Below are 20,584 nucleotides of genomic sequence, written 5' to 3' on the forward strand. Positions count from 1 at the left end.
TTTTCAGTGGTGGCCACTGATGGAACTAGAGGAACCGGCCACAGACTGAAGAACCAAAAGTCCCACAGAAACTTAAGGAAAAATTTCTTGACAGTGAGGGTGACAGAGCCCTGGAACAGGCTGCCCAGAGATGTTGTGGAGTCTCCTTCTCTGCAGATCTTCCAAACCTGCTTGGATGCAGCCCTGTGCCATGTGCTCTAGGTGACCCTGCGTGTGCAGGGTGGTTGGACTAGATGATCTCTAGAAGTCCCTTCCAACCTTAAGGATTCTGTGATTATTAAGTGATATCCTGTGTGCCCTCTGAGCTGTGTCACTGCAAGCATCCTATAGGACAACAGAGAAGAGAGAACAAACCAAGTAAGACAGAAATAGAAAAAGTAGAGTATTCTCTAGAGGACAATGAGAGGAAGACTTGAATTTCCCCTGGAGGCAAAGTTCTGCCTCTTTTGGTGGTGTACAGAATTGCTCAGTTGAACTGGCCAGTGGATGTATCACTAGGGTTATTAGTAAAACATATTTGATGTTTTAGGGTGGGCTTGCCAGGCTGTTTGTTGTTTTGTTCTATTTTAATTGCACAAACTAAAATACATTATTTAAGCATCCTTCCAAATAGCTCCTATTCTGTTGGTGTAGCACTCTCTAAAGGCAAAGTATGTTAACAGTTTTCCTCCTGTTTTGTTATCTAGAGCTGCAGAATTCCTCCGCAATACTGGAATGTATAGAGATATCCATTTTGTATTATTATACATTGCAAAGTCCTTTTCCAATAGTCCTGAATACTTTGCAKAAAATGGAAACTTGCTCATTACATGGATCTCATTTTCACAACTGTTTRGTGCCCCAAATTTTATCCTTTTCAAGTAAAATGTGCTGTAATTATGAACTTGCTTTCAGAGTGAAATCACCTGGATCCACAGATGCCCATGGCGAATTCTTAATTATTTCTTAATGGCATTAGGATTTTGTCCACACTTTTCATTGAAGTGAAYGGCTTGGATTGAAGGTTTAATAAATATTTCTGTTCTGTGTATTTTCAGACCTACTGATAGGATGGGTATCGAGAGGAAAAAGATGCTTTGTCGATACGAGGTACAGAGCTGTTTGCTCTTGACTTTTTTAGCTGTCACATCTTACTCCGTCAGTCATGCCCAGGGCCAAGGTAAGTGATAAATAAGAAGATGTAACTTTTCACTAGGTCACTCTGATGTGCAGAAATGGGCTTCCWTATTCCAAATTCAAGTGTTTTCTCCTTTTCACTAATACGCCAATCCAGTATTACCAAAATGAAGTAGTTTTGCTGCTGACCTCAGTAGAATTACTCATTCACACATGCTCTGAATTTACTGTCTCTAATGACATAAAGCCTCTCTTTGAAAGTTTAGGTGCCTCAAAATGAGTTAGACAGAACACTTTTTACTCCTATTTCCATGAAAGCACTGATCAAATATTACTGTGATTACCCTCTATGTAATGAACCAAGTTTAAAGACGAGCTACAATATTTGACCTGTRTGAAATATGCTTTTTTTTTCTTTTGTTGGAACAGTAGCTATTGTAACACTTACATCATACAGTATTGCACAGGACTGTTGAATGTCACAGACTACTACTACAGCTTCTTCTGAAAAAAATCCTTTGAGAATATTAAACAATACTGCTGAGATTACTAACCTTAAATATTTCTTGGATCAAATTGACAGTAGTTTGATTTCTAGATCAAATTTATCCTGTTGCTTGGGAAAGACAGGAGGAAAAATGCCAGCAAGTTAATGATTTCTAAAGAAAGACATTTCTTTCAAGGTTATCTCTATATAATCACTTTGCTATGAAGCTGCATAGGCATAAATGGGAGAAGAATTTGGTCCTGGGATTCTACTGTTGAAAGAAGAACTGTATAATGTGGTATTCCTGAACACATTCAGAGACTAGTGGAAACTTGTAGCATTCTGCATCCAGCAACTGAAGCAGGGCAGAAACAGCTTGAGCAGTTTCTGGAGGAGAGTTTCTTGGAGGAGAGAATGCTAAAAAGAGGTCAACGGATGTAATGGTCTGTCAAGTCTGTGACACTCAAACCATGATAATCAGAGCATCTTAGATGACGGGACACCTGTGAGTGCTTTACAAGCTTCTTAGGGAAGTGTTTTAGTCATAATATTCAGTAAGGGATATGTAGGGTGAAAGAAGAAATCTGAGTTCAATCAACAGATCAACTCAACAGTTCAACTTAACAGATCAATTCTGGTCAGAAATGAGGCTCTGAATGTTTTTGACCTAATGGGTCAGTAAATGTTTGTGATCTAATAAGTCAGCAAGACATATGGTTCTCTGCATATTTCTAACTTAATACATATGTTGGGATTTGCAAAGCAGAATTGGGGATTCAGATCCATATCCAGAAAGACATGTAAAATTCTTTGGACACTGAAAACCATACTTAGCCCTACCCTTTATTTAAACTTTGATTTAATCAATCATACATCTACCAAAATACTTATGGACAGTTAATACAGTAAAATGAAGGTCACACTTCAGTGATCACACTAGAAGAAGCAGGAGTTGGTGTACATGATAAATGAGGAAAGTTACTCCCGTAGTTTGCTCATTTTCAATGAGCATCGGCTGCTGAATCCCCTCAGCAAGGAGACACTAGGCTAAGAGGACTTTTGCCTTGGCCCAGTATGACTATTATGTTATTGGATGAGATGATATGAAGTCTCCATGCCATATTCACAGAATTAAAGTCTTGTGCTACTCTTAAATAGGATATTCTCAAATCCTTTATTTCTTAAGGTTGACACCTCTTGAAATAAATTAACTCTTCATGCAGTTGACTAATTAGTTAGTTTAATACAGCACTAATAATATGTTTGTCCGTTTTAAGAAATTGCACGCTTCATCAAGGTGTAGCAAGAGCATTAGTTCCATCTTGTAGATCTTTCCCCTAACAAAATACACAGTTAAATGTGTATAAATTGACTTGGAAAGGAGATATTTGGGAAAGTGAAGACAACGTGCCTACAGCTACAACTTTTTCTTTCAGCTGAGGAGATAGCTATATTGAGCTCCATGATTTTATCTTGTGCATTGACTGGATACCTTCTAAGCCACACAGTGCCATTCAGTTTTTAGTCAACATCTAATTATTCTCTCACCACTGCTTGAAACTGAAAAGGCATTTCTTCCTCATTCAACACCAAGTCACTTAAAAAACAGTAACAACCCCCCACTTTCAACTATTCACATTCTTATAGCTTACAGAAATAGCACTGGGCAAGAAAAAGACTTTCTTTAGTTGGTTTTCCATTTATTCATAAGGTAATTTGGTGTACTGTAAGAATTTCCTTCTGTATTTAAAGATGGAAACTTTCTTTTGTGTGACAATAATTTCCATATGTTACTAATGTGACTGCTAAATAATTTCATATTAACTTGTTCAGTTCATTTTTTATGACAACACAAATAAATTGGATGCCACAAGGTTTAGTGATTCCAATCTTAGAGTATTGAATGTCTTCGGGAAAGCTGCACATCTACAGTGTTTTTCCTTTCTGTTAAAACACTGAATAGTTCAAAACACTCTTTCCACACTTGTCCACAAGAAAGATGTATTTGGAGCACTAATCAATCGAGTTGCATAAACTAAAGCCTTGAACTTGTCTTTAGTTTTCTTTTGGATGACTTCTCAATGTTGCTGATGGCCATTCACTTTTCATTCCTGTAAAACCACTTAGGAAGCTCTAGCTACTGATTTTTATCAGTTAACTGACTCAGCCTGGATTAATTTTTTTCCCTTTCTGCAAGAAGTGAAATTTTGTTCCACAGACAATAAAGGTCCAAAGAAATAAAGATATCCTCCTCAGGTTGGTGACTGTGTAGTAATTCCCATCAATATTTTGTTGTCTGTCCGAGTGTTAGATTTTAACTCCCTTAGCTATATGTACTTCTCTATGCCAGAACATTAGTCTTTGCACAACTAAGACCCAGTTGAGTATCTGTCTGGTGAATAATTCTTTTCTTCCTCATGGTTAATTGCTGTGTGGAAATGTCTGCACCCTTGCACTATCACCTTTACATATAAAAAGTACCCAGAGAAAATTGATTAGTTATGTAAAGACTATTCTGGCACAACCTTTCTAGTCTTTCATATTGTAACTCTGTAAACAGGAGAACTTTCGGTGGTTGTGTCCTTCTTTGCTTGTTAGATCTGTGACTTTTATTTTTAAGGGCTCCAAATTTACCTGGTTTGGTGATGGCTAATTGCAGTTAGGCCAGAACTATGCTTCTTTGTTAGAAAATGCTTTTATAAGTTAATGAACTAAGAGTGGGACAGAACAGGGGATGAAAGATGGCAGAGTAAAAAGTAGCTTTGAAATTCTACGATGTGTTTTTTTTTGTCCTTTTTTTTTTGATTATGACAGCTCTATGCTCTGCCTCTTAATCCCCATACAAATTTACCATTTAAATCCAATAAAGTGTGCAGCCTTTTTACACTTACATATTTTCATTGTCCAAAAGTTTATTTTGCTGTTTCCTTAAACAAAATAAATAACAAAAGGAAAGGCATATTACAGACTCCAAGGTATGACTTGTCACTTTTGGTTCATTTAGAACTGATTCATCATGATTTATGTATAGCTCAAGGACAGAATGAATCTTGAGAACAAATTAAAGGCTTTAATCCATAACTACAATCTGCTTGGCTTTCCAAACTTCTTGCCATAGTCTCTGTCATTGTATTCCAATTACAGCATGCTGAATGTGCTTGCAGAAACTTGCTCAGCAAAACAGTTTTCAGTACAGGGCCAAATTTTTGAAGAACTCCTTCTGGTGGGCAATGGTACCTGCACACACTCTGACTTGCAGCCTCTCTTTTCCTAAACTTTGGAGAAGTGATGGGCAGTTTGGAGACTGTGCCCAGCGTATGAGGGAATGCACTGGCTGGACACGTGCCCAGCGCTGCAAATCTGAGAACAACTTTCAGAATGAGGAATCTGCTCTCCCTGGACTCTCTCCTCTCTTCCTGTGCTGGTTGTTACTCTACGGGTCTTGGTGCTTGCACGGTCTCTTCTGCTCTGGTGCTACGTCCCTCAAGATAAAGAACAGCAGAAACTGCCTTTTGCTGGGGTAAAACTGTGTTTTACAAATGGATAGGATGAATACAGGAGAATAAAATTCCTTCATTATATCTCCAGACTTTTGCTTCTAACACTCAGAATTTTTCTAATGTGAGATGGCATTAAAAGCCACCTAAAATCTCATAAAAAAGACCAGACTGCCTCTTTCTTTCTCCTCTCATTCCYAACCTACTGGAAAAAAAAGCAAATAGGGAAAAGTAATCAGCTGAGGACAAATCCTTGGCTGCTGCAATTGCCAGAGCTGCCTTGACTGCAGCAGGTCAAATGGAGAGGCCAGAGATTTTCATACAGCACACTCTACCTGTAGACTGAGATGCTCTGTGTGCTGTAATCATTAAACCTCAGAAATACCATGAGAGCCCTTGGCTGATCACGTCTCGCGGGCCAGGAGACCATGGGCACGCTCCTAGGCCATTAAAAAGCTTTATTGGGCCCTGGGGTGAACAAGTTCCTCCTCCCTCCAGAAAATTTCCCTTATTTTTTAAGCTTATCTATAGAAACCTGAAGCGTGGAMTGTGTTAGAGAGTGGAGGAAACAGCTCAGGGAGCTGTGGAGATAGTGCAAAGAGGAGGGGAAAGGATGGCAGATGGGTTTGTTTTCTGTCCCTTTCTATTGCCTGGCCTCTGGACAGCTTCTCCAACTGCCTTTTCCTCTAGATCAGTTAATTCTGTGTGGGCCACAACCTATTAAAATATATGAAGATCCCCTTCTTCTTGGCAGCCCCTTGATGTGCAGAGTGCACAACTGGCAGCTCTGTGCCCGTTGTTTGAAGGAGGGTTGCTCCCTGGAGCAGAGGTGCAGTGTGGAGTATTGTTGAGCCTGAGCAGAGAGCTACTTTCTACTTCTTCCTTACGGAAATGTCACATGTTTATCATTTCCTGCTTTAASTCTGTCCATCTACTCCTCCTATTTGATTCCTAGGTGATGGCACCGGATAAGTAGAGGCCAGATTTGCTTCCCATCCTCGGGGTGCCCCTGCCTAAATCTTGAGTAGCCTCTGCAGGTCTGCAAGCCTTGCTGAGCCCTCGGCAGCACTTGCAGCCGGCGAGCTGTGTGTGCCCCTGAGACAAGCTCTGCAAGTTGGGCGGCCGCTGGTGCTCCTGCCTTGTGCATGCCTTCCCTTGAAAACCTGTGTCTTCACAAGGCTTTGAAAATTTGGCCCTGACTGAGTGACTTCAAATGTGGAGAAAAGCTCTCCAGTAATGAGGCATAAAGGAATTTAGGTGATGCGTATTGTCAGTGTTAAGCGAGGAGAGCGATTTTAATTCTCATATATTAACAAAGAGCATTTGTGTCACCAGCTTTGCCTGCTACACTAGTGTCTTAACATCTAACACTGTTTGTCTTTCTCTCCTCTGCCATTAGGTGGTTAGTTTGTTTTTATTGAGATATATATAAAAGGTATGTCTGAGGGAAGTAGTGCACCTGGGGATAATGTCATTTTTACAAACTAATAAATTGGTGTATGTGACATTTTGAATAACTTGCATCCTTTGTCATTAAATTTTGTGTTGTCTTCCTATGTGTGTTTATTATTTTTTTTTATTTTTTTAAGTGATGATTACTTTTGATTGGTATTTAAAATGTTGTTTTCTTTCCCAACTTGCAGTGTCCCCACCAACAAGGTTAAGATATAATGTAGTCGCTCCTGACAGTGTACAGATCTCATGGAAAGCCCCCAAAGGGCAGTTCACCGGATATAAGCTTCTTGTCACTCCAAGCTCAGGTAAAAAACACACAAAAACAGAACTCCCTCAGTACTCTTTTAAGTCAAAATGATCATCACAACCTAGACCTAAGGCCAAACATCTTTTTCTGAGGCTAATTTAATTCTGCAGGACTACAGAATTGTGACCCTCAGCCCTTTCCTATAGAGAATTCCTCACAAAAGACCAGAAGGCTTTTAGGACAAACTTAGGAAATAAAATAAAATAAAATAAAATAAAATAAAATAAAATAAAATAAAATAAAATAAAATAAAATAAAATAATAAAATAAAACTGTTTTGTGGCTGAGCAATCTGATATAACTGGATCTTCTTTGAGTGGGAGGCCTCCTGAGGTTCCTTCTAACCCATGTGGTTCTATGATTTTATGATTATTCTCTAGTCTGTGACTTTTTGTTTTAAGCAACCTTTCCATGCCAGTTGGTTTGTTTTAACCTTTTMTTAGGCTACTTCCTCTTATTGCCAAATGTACCTTTCTTCCTCAATGAACAGCTTTATTRAACATCTTGCCTATACTATGAGGTCCAGGTACATAAAACTGTCCTAGTAAAGTCTTTGGTCTGGGTGCTTGACTTCCTTCTGTTCTGGGATACTCACTGTCCTATCTGTCTGGATTATTCTAGACATGGCTAATCACTTAAACTTGGTTCATTGTAGAGTTTGAGGTAACTATAAGTCATTAGATTAGCTTATTATAAGGAAAGCAAACATGAAATTATATACTTTTCTTTTTATGTCTTTCCCTTTACAGGTGGAAAAACGAATCAGTTAATTCTTCAAAATACTGCTACCAAAGCAATTATTCAAGGACTTATTCCAGATCAAAACTATGCCCTTCAGATCATTGCGTTCAGTGAAGACAGGGAGAGTAAGCCAGCCCAAGGCCAGTTCAGAAGTAAGTATCTTTTATACGTGACATACACAATTTCTTTATCAGCTATTTAATGTGATTTGTGAAATTTTTGCAAACAGATATAGGGAGGGACAATTGAAAAAAAAAACCTTTTTGGAAGGAAGATGATCAGAAGCACAGATTTTACCTCACACAGCTAGAGCTGGAGGCCTAACTTAATGCAATCGCTGTTACACAAGAGATTTTTAGCCTGAGGTGCTTTGGGCTCTTGCCATTTTCATTGTTTTAGGATCCCTATCTTCCCCATTCATTTATGAAATTAGCCAGTTGTTCATGGGAGAGAATCTTGAGTAAGCAGAAACAGGAAGGGAAGAACTATATTACGATACTTTAAAAAAGAACCTTTCCTTTGTCCAACTCTTTTTATGAAAAGGTTCTTAGAGCTGTGCCAACTGTCAACCAGTTTCTAGTTCAATGATACTACCAAAGATCGTCTTCTGCCATCAAATATTTTTGCAAATTATTTTCAAGACACATATCCAACCTGCATATACCTTAATATCCCTATTAATGGTTATAAAACATTGTGTTCTTACACCAATTTCAAAGGCAGAAGAGTGATYTGCTTTCATTTACATCTTAAACAGCTCAAGATCTGTTAAATAGGATCAGTAGGTTTGATCAATGAACACTGAAAGATGACAGTCCAGGAGTACAGTTGAAAGTACTCCTTTGACTGAGAATATTTTAATAACTATCTACAGAGGACAGTACTCACTGTCACTGATAAACCACCTTTCTCTCAGAGTCAGTGAATGATGAAATGTGCTATTTGATGTGGCATTTGCCAAAGTCCTCTAGATTTTCCCTACTGCAGCTCTGTTTACTACTCCAAGAGCCACTCTGCATAGGAAACCCACAAAACCGCAGATTACTTTAACTTTGAGAGCATTTTACAGAACAGCTACACCAAGTTCTGTAATGTGTATGTTTGTTTTTCAAACTAGTTCTATTCCGTAGGAAAAGCAGAGTTGGCAGCTTGATTTAGGAATGCGGGGGTTATGTTCTATTTAATTACATTCTTTCTTTGCTGCCAGTGAAAACATTTAAGACTTAATGAGACTGGAGTTCCATTTGACAGTATAATGCCTTGTGTGAGTAAAAACAGTTACAGAATGTATGCAAAGATTTCTTTCTTCTTATTCTGTGTTTTTATGTTTCCCCTTTTCTGACAAGGTAGTCACTAATTCTTAAGATGATAAAAAGTCAAACAAAGCCAAAGCTTTGAGAATATCCTGGGTTCTAGTGCGTTGTATTTTTAATGCTGTTTTATTGTAATTGATGTGCAARGGAAGTTCTTCTCAAATATACAGTAAAATTTTATTGTTCAGAGACTATTGTCCAATAGTCAGATATACTTCATTTTTCTAACACTGTAAGTTATATTAAATAGCACACAATTAGTACAGATCACTGAAGAGTTTTGTCCTTTTAAAATGCAGCCATTAAACAAGCGGTAGCTAAGTTAATCATTTGTACAAACAGGTGCAAAAATTGTAGCTTTTGTCTCTTCTTCCCATGTGGCTAGAATTTTGGTGGTTATAAATAGCTTTCCCAAATCCAAAAGTCTCTGTAGAGGTGTAACCAACTTGTCTTCCAGGAGCATTTTCACAGACTTTTGTACCGTTTCTCCTCTGGAGAGTCATCCTAGTGTTCAGCTGACTTCAACATCACAGAAGGTGCTCCKTAGTGGTACTTTCTCTCAATCTTCCCTCAAAGGAATGCTCCTAGTTGGCTAAGCAATGACATCCTTTCTTCCCCAATTATTTGGGCAGTTCAACATTTTTTGCTTTACTTAGAGACTTGCAAAGGTGAAGATGAAACCCAGAATATTGAATAAGACCTGGTATTTTCAAGGTCTTTTTATATCCCAGCCAGTAAACAAGATCAACATTGATAGAAGTTGACTCTTCAGCATGTTGTGGGCCTGAATTTACTTTTGAATCCTTTTCACAATCATTTTTTAAGGGGTTAAGTGATGTACACGTATACATGATATATTAGTTTGGAGAGAATAGACAGAATTTCAATCACACTTACCTACTATTCCTACATCTGTGCTTGGATGGCCAGAAATTCTGCAGTCTTATCTTCCTGAAGGATTCACCACCATGTTTGACAGTGGGTTTGTGGCTATATTTTGCACTGGGACTTAGAAGAATTTGGCTTCATTATGGGCTCTGCTTCAGATATTCCATACTCAGCTGGGTGAAGCAATCAAATCCATTTGACTTTGGCTGCACTTTTGTAAACCACAGTACCTATGTTGTCTACTTTATATCTTATATTGCAAGGGACCAACTGTCTTTCTTCAGCCTTTCCCAGTGTTTGCAAAGGACTCAGCACAGTGAGTCTGATCTTGGCTAAGACTCCATAACTGCTTTGATGCATGTTGGTCATGATCCAATTCTACATAAACTAAAGACTTTAATTGGAGTAGAATTTTATTTTCTGTGAGAGATCTACTCTGTTTAGTTTTCAAACTGTTCCTGGCATTGTAGACAGCTGTGGTGTTGACACCAATTAACTTTCTAAGGAAACTCTGAAAGTTTTTTTTTTCTTTTTTTAATAAGYGACTTCAGCAATGATTTTGCCAGGATCTTTCAGATTATGATGGAGTAGGCTGATATTGGCGACTAATGTAATATTAGGAATTGCTAATCAGGCTGGATTCTGTTTGGCTGTTACATCAGCTCTGGACCAAAATAAGGGAGCTTATTCCACCCACTACTGGGACAGGAAACTGTTGAATTATGAGCTCAGGAGCAGCTCTGTTCACATGGGAGCATTTGGTGCCCTGAACACAGATTTGGGCATTGGATCTAAGCTAAATCTTTAAAGGGGATAATATAACAGCTGGTTTATGTGCATTTGTGCTGGATGACTTGGAGTGGGAGCCTGGAATGCTGCACTTTCCCCAGCTAATTTTTTCAGCTTTCTGGGCTGGTTCTTGTCAGTGTGGACTTAGATACTGATGTCACTGCTTTTGGCTTCTCCTGTGTGAGAAGAGTCACTTCTGAGAGCTCTAGTCATGCTAAGTAATGGGCACATTCATAAAAAGAATAAACCCTAATGGAGGGAGGGAAGACACAGTAACAGTCACTTGTTACCCAAGTGTATTGCCAGATATTGCAGGAAATGTCTTCTCTATCTGGAAGTGGAAAATAATATACACTTGACTGTGCTCTTTCTGGTTTGATTTATTTTTTCCTCTTACTTTTCTAGTTAAAGATATAGAAAGAAGAAAAGAAACAAATAAATCCAAGGGGAAGGATCCAGAAAAAACAAGTGCGAGCAAACCAGCTCCAGAAGGTCAGATCATAATGCATATGATTTGTGTGACACTTTGATAATAATCACCTTCTTTAATTACACAGGTCACTTTGTAGGTTTTATTTAAATCTGTACTTCAAATGTGGTGCCAAGGTTATTACATTTTTTAGCTGTCAAACAAAAAAGCAAATCAAAACTTTCAGGAATATTGGAGATTTGCTACAAAGGGGGAATTTTCTTTAGTTCTTTGTACTGCTTTATCACTTTAGAGAGTAGGCATTAAATACCACAATGGAGAACATAAAAGTAGTCTTTGAACCTGTGGAAAAAATCATTTTCCCAAGTATTTCCACCTGATGCACTTTCAATAATGAAAGAATCTAGTGTATCTTTATGTAATAATAATGTAATATCACATTGACTACGTCAGATATGCAGTATTAAGTGACAACTAAAATCAAATTAGTATTATAGTGTAATAATGCACATAATAACTTGATACCATAGTGCTAATGAAGGCCTTATATGTTAGAGGGAAAAAAGGACTCCATATTACCCATTTGCAATGAGCCAGTCTTCYAGTGAAATGTCACATTGCTTGTCATGAGAAGCAGATCTAATATAAGCAGTAAAATCCATTTTTTGGATTGGAAAATATATGTTTTCTCTGTTTCCTGTTATTCGAAAATTCAAGTGCAATCTCTTTCACAAAGTAACCCTGACACAGTTACTCTTCTCGTCAGTAGCTTTTTATGATTTACAGAACAAGCAKCGACAGGAATAGCCTGTTATAACCTCACATAGTCTCCCTGTGAATAAACAGGATAATTTCAAGGCTTATGTTTTGCCAGTCTMTTTTAGATCTATCACAGTAATGCAATACAGAGAAGTATAAAGACCTCATCGAAAGCTTGATGAAGCTCATGCAAATGCTTCTGCCTTTAGTATTCATTTTTTTTTGTCTTACCATAAGTATTTGTGCCTTGCTGTATTTACTAACAATATGTAAGTTTGTTTCCATGCAGCATAGTTCAAGTCAAAGCACCCTTAAATTCCTCACATTGTGTACATGGGGGAAAATGTTAGATAGTTTGTACTGCACTTGAGAAGGTAAGTTACACTTACTAAGATCAGATGGGGTAATGGATAAGTGATGTTTCTTTTGTCCTGTTTTTAGAAGAATACCAAGATGGAASAAATGAGAGAGATGAAAAAGTGGAATGTGATTTTTTTAAATGATGGACAAGTGATAAAAGTTCAAGGAGGGAACACTGGGTCTGCAATAGGAAAATGYTGATTAAACGCAGACAGAGGAAAATGTCTGCCAGATTGTGGGAGAGGATTTGTGCTTTCTTCACTGAATAGGGGCAAAAATGCAGTTGGCAAGGAGAAACTGGACCTGCAGTCTCTTCCTTTTTAGGATTCTTGTTTACTTGGCAAGTCTATAACTCACCCCCTCTTCAACTTTTCAGTTGTCTGAATCTAATTAGTGGTAGAAAGATATCGGAATTCTTATGTACTTTGAAGAAAGTACATTTTCATGTAGTAATTTTGTAAAGACCTTGTCTTACATTTTTTCATAACATCTTGTACTAAAAAAAGTAGGTATCTTAAAGAAAAGCAAAACTTCTGAATTTCTCAACCAGCAAAAGTGACTAAAAACAAACAAAAGCTTTGCTATTTTTTATGAAACTACCTTTTTTTTTGWTCTTATCTCAATATAACTACATTTAATATAATAAACATTTTCCTACTGTCTAGCTATTTCATATCCTCTTTCTTTGCACAATAAAATGTCTATTGAAAGTGATAGAGATTCCAGCTGAATGACTTCACTGTAAGTAGGATGGGAGTCCAAGCACAAACGTTATGAAGAAACAACAGCATCAGCAAAAAATGCATAGCTGGGATGGAAATGAATTAAGAATTGATACAAAGAGTAAATGTCTCAAAACTTTCCTAAGATAATATCTGAAGATCTCTCCCCCTCAAACTGAAATTGGATCAAAAGAAATTCAGGAAGTTTTTAAAGAAATGGATTAAAAAAATAAAGCAAAATKTATAACAAAACCATGAAGAATAACGATCCTCTGCAGATGTTTGACAGGAAATTATTTGAGTAGGACCAAATGAATTCAGGCCAGCAATTAATTGGTTTCATAGCAAGTTAGTATATGACTAAATTTGGTGGGTTTAACAGCAACTCTTTTATTCTGTGATTGTATTATAACCTTGATCTATGAGTCTCTCTAAGTGAGACTTTAGGTGTTAAAAGAACAGAAGTGTTTACAGTATAGTGTATTATTTGAAAATGAGGGCAATCTTGGTATGCAAAACAAATTTAAAACAACCTCCTTGTCAGGAGATGGTTATGGTTTCTGCCTTTGGTCTTGACTAAAAGAATAGCAAAGCCAATTTCACCATTGCTGCAAATGTTGGAGCCAGTTTTTGAGGAAAAGAGATGGTTGCTTTGGACATCTGTCCCATTTCCTAAGGATGATTATGTAAGAAGAGATGATAGACGTTTTGCAAGCCTTATAAAGGCAGAGCTCATTGGTCATCCTGGTCATTGATTAATATTCTTTAATATTCAAAGAATATTAAAGCAGGTTTTGTATTTAGTAGCTGAGATAATCCCAATTCAGTGTCTGGGGACAAAACTATTGCAGTATAATAATGCACTTGTCAAAGTGTATGAAAAAGAGTGTGGACTCTAAATACTACAATTTTTAAAATAATTATAATTTAATAATGAGTATTATGCTAATTATTGTGATCTGTCTGTGTGTATCCTGTTGATGTTGCTGAAATACACAGAAACCTTATAATCTTTGGAATTTGGTATTCATGAATACTTAGTTAATATACTTCTTAATGATCACATAATAAGAAACAGGAAAACACCCAACCATTTCACTGGGACAAAGATTTTGCCATAACCCTTCTGCTCACAGAAACTCTCTTAGTAAGAAGTACAAGACAGTTACCTACGTTGATGATTCCGAATGTCTTCAAAGCTGCTGCTTCTTTTTCTCTCTGCTTTKTAGGGTTGTTTCTGCAGTGCTATCCTCTATTTTATTACTGACTATTTGAGGCTTCAGGTAGCTCTGGGAAAGTGCGAGTGTCTCCTCCTAAAACCCCAAATCCACCCTTTTATTCTGTCTCTCAAATTACCTGATATTTGGAATTGCTTTTGTCCTCATGTAGCTGTGTCAATGGCTTGAGTAACTTGCTAGTGTAYCTTCCAGCAACTTCAGTAACCTAGATTAAAATTTCCATCCATTGTGTTCCGCCAATTCAAGTAGTTTTAAAACTCTGCACCAAATACTATGCTCTTATCTCAACAAACCTCGAGGTTTTTGATATGCATCAAGTAATGTCATTGTGCCAAATTGATTCATCTTTAAAGTTCAGCACTTAAGTGTCAGATGTTCACTTTATATTTGATTTCTAGAAATTTTGTCTAGTTCTCCTAAATAGACACTTTCTAGTCTTGAATCTTCATTCAGTAGTTTTCAGAACCTACCAGATTTGAGCTTAATGATTTATCACTTTCACACACTCATATTAATAATGTCAGGAGCCTTTTCTCTTCTTCTCTATTCAGATAAAGTTCACAGACTCGGCTTCTTTCAGCCTGCTCTGATATTCAAGCACTTGTACCCTGGCACTTCTCCAGCTCCCTCATGTACAAAGCTCCTTTCTGTACAGTGAAAAGGGTTAATGCATTCTGTGCCTTCTCACATGTTCTACAGTTTTTCAAAGAGCTTCTACAAGTGATTCTCTGATCAGATCCCTCTGTGGATGGGAAAAATCGCAGTATTTTAGCTATAACCTSTGACAAGTTCTCATCAGAGTTTTTCTATGTATCTTAAATAATTTTAGCTACTTGTCTCAATCCCATAAAACATACAAGTTCTTAAATCTGTTTGTTTAAAAAATTCTGTTTTCCGTTTAGAAAATTCCTATGCACATGTCTGAAGCCTGGATGATTTGGAACAAAATAGGGCATGTATAGGTCAGATTGTGCTACAGAATGAAGCTTCTGCAGGATAAAAATCTTCTGCAGATTGCAGGCTGTTAGAACAAGCTCCCACAGGATGATCTAAATTGATATACATATGATGTAATGTAACTGTTACTTTCTTGTCATAAAGTGCAAGTAATAGTAAGCATGACTTGTTAGGGAGGTCGGTGATCTTCATCATATGCCATGGTATGTGCTAGTGTGCACCCAGAATCACCTCCCTTGACCTGCTGGCAACACTCCTCCTGATGCAGGCCAGGATCCCATTGGCCTTCTTGGCCACGAGGGCACACTGCTCACTCATGGTTAACTTGGTGTCAACCAGGACTCCCAGGTCCCTCTCCGYGGAGCCGCTCTCCAGCAGATCGAGCCCTAATCCGTACTGGTGCCTGGGGTTATTCCTCCCCAGGTGCAGGACCCTGCACTTGTCCTTATTGAACCTCATGAGGTTCCTCTCTGCCCAACTCACCAGCCTGTCCATATCCCTCTGGATGGCAGCACAGCCCTCCGGAGTGTCGGCCACTCCACCCAGCTTGGTGTCGTCCACAAACTTGCTCAGGGTGCACTCAGTGCCCTCGTTCAAGTCACTGATGAACAAKTTGAACAGCACCAGGCCCAGTACTGACCCCTGGGGGACACCACCGGCCACAGGCCTCCAGCTAGACTTGTTCCCTTTTATCACCACCCTCTGAGCTCTGCCATCGGCCTCACTATCCACTCATCTAACCCACACTTCCTGAGCTAACCCACATTTCCTGAGCTAATCTTCGTGAGCCTAGCACACACTTCCCGAGTTTGTTTGCCAGTGTATGATTTCCAGGAGAACTCATTTGCAGGGAAACTCTTGGATGAATTCTCCTTTAGTTCAGCTTCATTGTACTTGGATGATCCATACTCATTCTAGAGGTCACCCTATGAACATAACTGGAGCTAGATCTTCTCTCAACTTCCCTTAACTACCATTTGCAAATTGGATTTCCTGTTTCAATCAGAATGCTCTTACGGACCTGGGCCAGGACTTTTTGGCAGACATCTGCTTCCTGCCTCTCATGGGCAGAAGAACTTATAAGAAATGACAATACTGAGATAGGCAGAGTTCTTAAAAATCTTTCCTTTGCCATTGTTTTGGCTGTTGCATTGCAGAAAAACCGACAAGCTCAAGTTTATAGACCATGACTGTAAGCTCCCAAGAGCTGGACCAGGAGTCTGTACTCCCATGTCATCTGTACGGGATCAGGATGATAACCAGACCTCTTTGGTCCCTTTGAGTACAAAATCTGAACGGTTCTGCCTTACTGCCCTGATAGACTCYGAGCTACATTGAGTATATGGTTGAAGCTGTGCATGCCACCGTAGGTTCTGTAACAGTATTRTCACTGTGGCTACAAGATCCTTTGAAAACAGACGCCGAGTAAGAAGAATATTAAATTGTTTTATCCCAAATCTGTTGAAATACTACTGTAAATCTGTCAGGTTAATTGAACTCTTAGATGTTTGAAGGAATTATGTTTCTAAAAGTGCAGGTTAGTGTTGGCCACTTGAGAATGGAAGGGATGGGAGAAGGTAGTGTCTAGGAGATGCAATAGGCCAGTAAGTTTGAGAGATGACTTTGCAAGATTTACATTTCTGAAATGGATAAATAGGCATTAGTTTAGTTGTAAAAGTGTCACAGATCTCTGAATGAGAGATAAATATGCTCTTGGGAGAAATAAAGTTTGAGTGTAAATGAAACCGAAGACGCAGAAGTGGCTATAAATACTTGAATTAGGAAAGCAGTCTCTTTGAATAATGCAGTCTGATCTTAAGAAAAGGAATTACGGATTTAAGTGAATTCAGGGAAGAGATATGAAGACAAACTGAACTAAGAGAGAGTGAAATTAATTTTTGGATTTGATCTTAACATACAAAGTATGTTCTATAAATATTTTGTAATTGCCCTATTTTGGATGTCTGTAAAATCATCAACAACTTTATTTAGCTTAGCCTGGTTTGAGATTTTGCATTAACATTGAGATTGCTGAATACCTTTCTCAGTTTCTGTATTTCTCTATTCTTGCTTTATCAGAAAACAAAGAACAACAAAAAAGAAAATTTACTATAATTTAGTAACTGAGACTATAGCCAGTCTCCACTTATGTCCTGGCTTCTACTCCGTGCTCTGCTGCTTTTCCTCTATCTGTTCATATGTTAGCATCATATAAATGGGTATGGCTATTTATCACCTCTCATACAGCGTTCCAAGCCAGGTAAAAGCTGGAAGTTAAACAGATTGCCTTTCTATTAACCACAGGCTYCCTCTTTGTCCATCTTTAGGAAATCTGCTTTGTTGAAAACTAGATTTGATGTTGGCACAGATATCTAAGGAGCAGATTCTCCAGTAGTTCAGAAAGAGAGAGTTTTATGGTTGGTACAGGGTAATAAAAAAGACATTTGGCCTGTCTTGGACCTAGTAAGTTTCAATTTTTCATGAAATGATCCAGCTCCTTATATTAGGATTATATAGATTCATAACCCTAGAGTTATAAGATGCTTATGTTCATATCTTTGTCCAGGAAATATGTATAATTCATGGCAAGTCTGAAGCATTGCCGATTGAAATTCTGGCTTCTTCATATTTTGGTAACTTCCCCCAGGCATTGACTATTTTTTGTGCAAGATGTTCATAGAAAAGCAGGAGACTGTTATTCCTATACCTGAATGTTGGATTAATGAAAGCTTGGCTGAATGAGCTTTCCTTCTCTTCAGACAGCATTTAATCTCTTCAGGTCTTTGTTCTTGAGCATAAATCCAGTTCATAGAGTGCATTGGCATGGCTGGATTCTGCAGGCAGCAAGAGACTACTACCTTACACAGATTCATGGTCTGTGTTGAAATATTTCGTTATTCAAATACTTTCATTGCTGCTGCGCTGAGACACTCTTGAACATTTCTTAATCGTGTGCCAGCATRAATTCTCATAATGCTGCTATTTGAAGACTGCATGCTTGCTTATGACTATTAGCAAGGTAAATATCTTTGCATCTCACAAGTGATTTTCTTTGACATAAAACACTACCTGGTGATGAAACTGAAGCTACATGGCAGCATGTTAAAAGTCTAGGCAGTTTTTAATACCCATAGGGCAAGCTTGAACAGCAAAAAAATGCTGGTGAGATCATGATAGATTGTATAAGCACCCTCTACTGTATTAATGAAGGATGAAGTGCAAGTCCAAGACCCTCTTGCAAGAAAGCTACATTTATATGGGGTTGATGCATTCATCAGCAAATTCACCTTTCACGGATTTGCAACTCAGTTGTCTCAATCACCGAGGAACAAGCTGCATTTTCCTGTACTCTGGGCAATGCAGAAGGACATTGAGGGAAACGTCTTGATATCTGTTTTCAAGGGCAGCAGTCCTTGAGATGGCTTTGAGCTGAATGCCTGAGAAGATATTGAATCTTTTGCTGTTGACCTGCTRTTATCCAAGTTCTCTGAAGGCTGTTCTGCACATCCTGGGAGGGGAGTCTCATTTCACACTCTTGTCTCYTTAATCTATTACTGATGCTGTTGATGAACAGTAAGGAGGAGATGGTAGTGAGGAGACTGACAATTTCTACCTAGGTCATTTCCACCTGCTTTGTCTACATGTTCTTTCTTGGTTTGTTGATACAGGACTTCCAGATTCTGGGCTATATCACTGTAAGTACTCCTTTCCTTGGAGACCTGTGTTGAGTTAAATATGAAGCATGTCCTTTGGTTGAAAAGGTGCTATTTAGTAGCTGAAACAGCACTTCCTTACCAGGCTAATTGGTTTATATTTTCCACCTGAAAGATATGTCATCTGTTTAGTTCCTTGAATGCAAGAAAATTAGCAGAATTAGATCTACATTGTGGTGCTTATGGCTATTTTGGTACTAAGTGTTAGCTTCAGTAGTCTCAAGTGTTGCTTGAGTTGRTTTATTTATCTAGTACTAAACATGTGTGGTAACATTTCTTGTCGTCTTGCAGGGATCTTTCTAAAAAGCAAGATAAATGGGGAAAGCTGGAAATTGGGAGCATGGGGACGGTAGCTCTGGGAAGGCTGAATAGGCTATGATGTCCTGTAAAATACCTCTCATATCTCGTCTCTCCCCTCCCTTCCCCCAAGACCTTTCACTCTCCACAGCCCATTTAGCTCCATACCTAGAGGGCAGGCAGGTGGTGTTGGACTGTGGCAGATGTTTCTGCCTCGAGAGTTTCAGAAMGTTTAGAGTTTCTTTGTTGTCTTAAGAAGAAGTAACAACCCATCCCTTGCATGCAGTGATGATGTATCTGTCAGAGGTAGAGTAAGAAACTTATGCAACTGTTGTTACTCTTTTATAAAGAAGTCATTGAAACCTGGGAAGGAAAACACTGGAAGGAAAAAAGTGGAGATAAACCCTAAAACTCAGTTAATAGAATGTAATTATGTCTCTATGATGTTGCAATTTTCATTAACTGGAAAAAGAAACCAAGCTCCTTTACGGAGCTCCATAGAGCAACCCCAGGTTTAATAACTTTGGTTCCTGTATGGTTGCCCTTAYCCTGCTTAATAAATCTCTCAGTTCACATTTGAAATTTCCGCTTTCAGGTTTTAATTTTACCTTTGCTTCTGGCAGATGTTTTAAAAACATCTCATGTAATTCAGTAATTGATGTCCTGTATAGATTGATTAACTGATTAGTAATTGATGCCCTGTGTGAAATTTAAGGCAACTGCACCCACTCTTCAAAATCAGAATAATTTCTATAAATGCAAATTAAAGAAATACATTTTCAGTTTCTGTAGAATAATTTTTAATAGAAATTCTTGTATTAAAATCCGAAGGATAAGGGACTGTACTAGACTTTTGATTTTATTTTAAAAGTGTAAATTGGTTTGGAGATAAGATTGGTAATTTTGTTTTCAAGGCTTTAAAACACCTTAAAGAGAAGTAGCTGTAGATGGCATCTAATGTATCCAATTAAGTAGTTTGAAGCTTTATATTAGTTCTGYTAGTGTTATTAAAATTTTCCTTAGTGTTATAGTTTGGTGCTGTGTAACTGACTGGCTTGTGTGCGTTGGTTAGCTATATAACTACATCATACTGCAAGTGCAGGATCAAAGAAATAGTAAAGGAAGGGAAGAGATCAGAATCGTGGACAGAATGGAATGTTACCAATTTGAAAAGGTTAATGTAACGTGCCTTTGGGGAAAAATGTTATATGGCTATTTAGTTACTCGTTTATGGTAGGTAAAAAATACTTTAGTGGTTGTGAGGAATTGGAAAGACAGCTAGAGGAAAAGAAACTCAGAGGAAGCGTGTGTGCTAGAAGAGAAGGATGTTTATTAAGCAGTGCAATCATTGCTATTAGCCCTCTGCTCAGGGCTTAAACACGGTGCAGCAGCACAAGCTCCTGGGGTTCTTATTTTAAATACTGAGTGAGCCATAACTGAACAACTCTATAAACAAATCCTGACTGGAAAATTCTTTTGTTCTTTTTTGTTTGTTTGCTTTTGCCTAATAGCATG

At 38.1% G+C, this 20,584-nt stretch overlaps 1 protein-coding gene across 1 annotated transcript in view; it reads left to right on the plus strand.

The window, feature by feature from the left end:
• The first annotated feature begins 1,051 nt into the window (after positions 1-1,051).
• The window catches only part of COL14A1 (collagen type XIV alpha 1 chain), a 109,958-nt gene continuing 90,425 nt past the window's right edge, over positions 1,052-20,584 (plus strand). Inside the window, 4 exon segments of the mRNA XM_026039489.1 lie at positions 1,052-1,159; positions 6,744-6,860; positions 7,612-7,755; positions 10,999-11,085. Coding sequence (XP_025895274.1) covers positions 1,072-1,159; positions 6,744-6,860; positions 7,612-7,755; positions 10,999-11,085 — 436 coding nt within the window. The 5' untranslated portion in view covers positions 1,052-1,071.

This window comes from Nothoprocta perdicaria, unplaced genomic scaffold (assembly GCF_003342845.1).
Source record: "Nothoprocta perdicaria isolate Ctin4 unplaced genomic scaffold, notPer1 scaffold_230, whole genome shotgun sequence".
In the NCBI taxonomy this organism is placed as follows: Eukaryota; Metazoa; Chordata; class Aves; order Tinamiformes; family Tinamidae; genus Nothoprocta; species Nothoprocta perdicaria.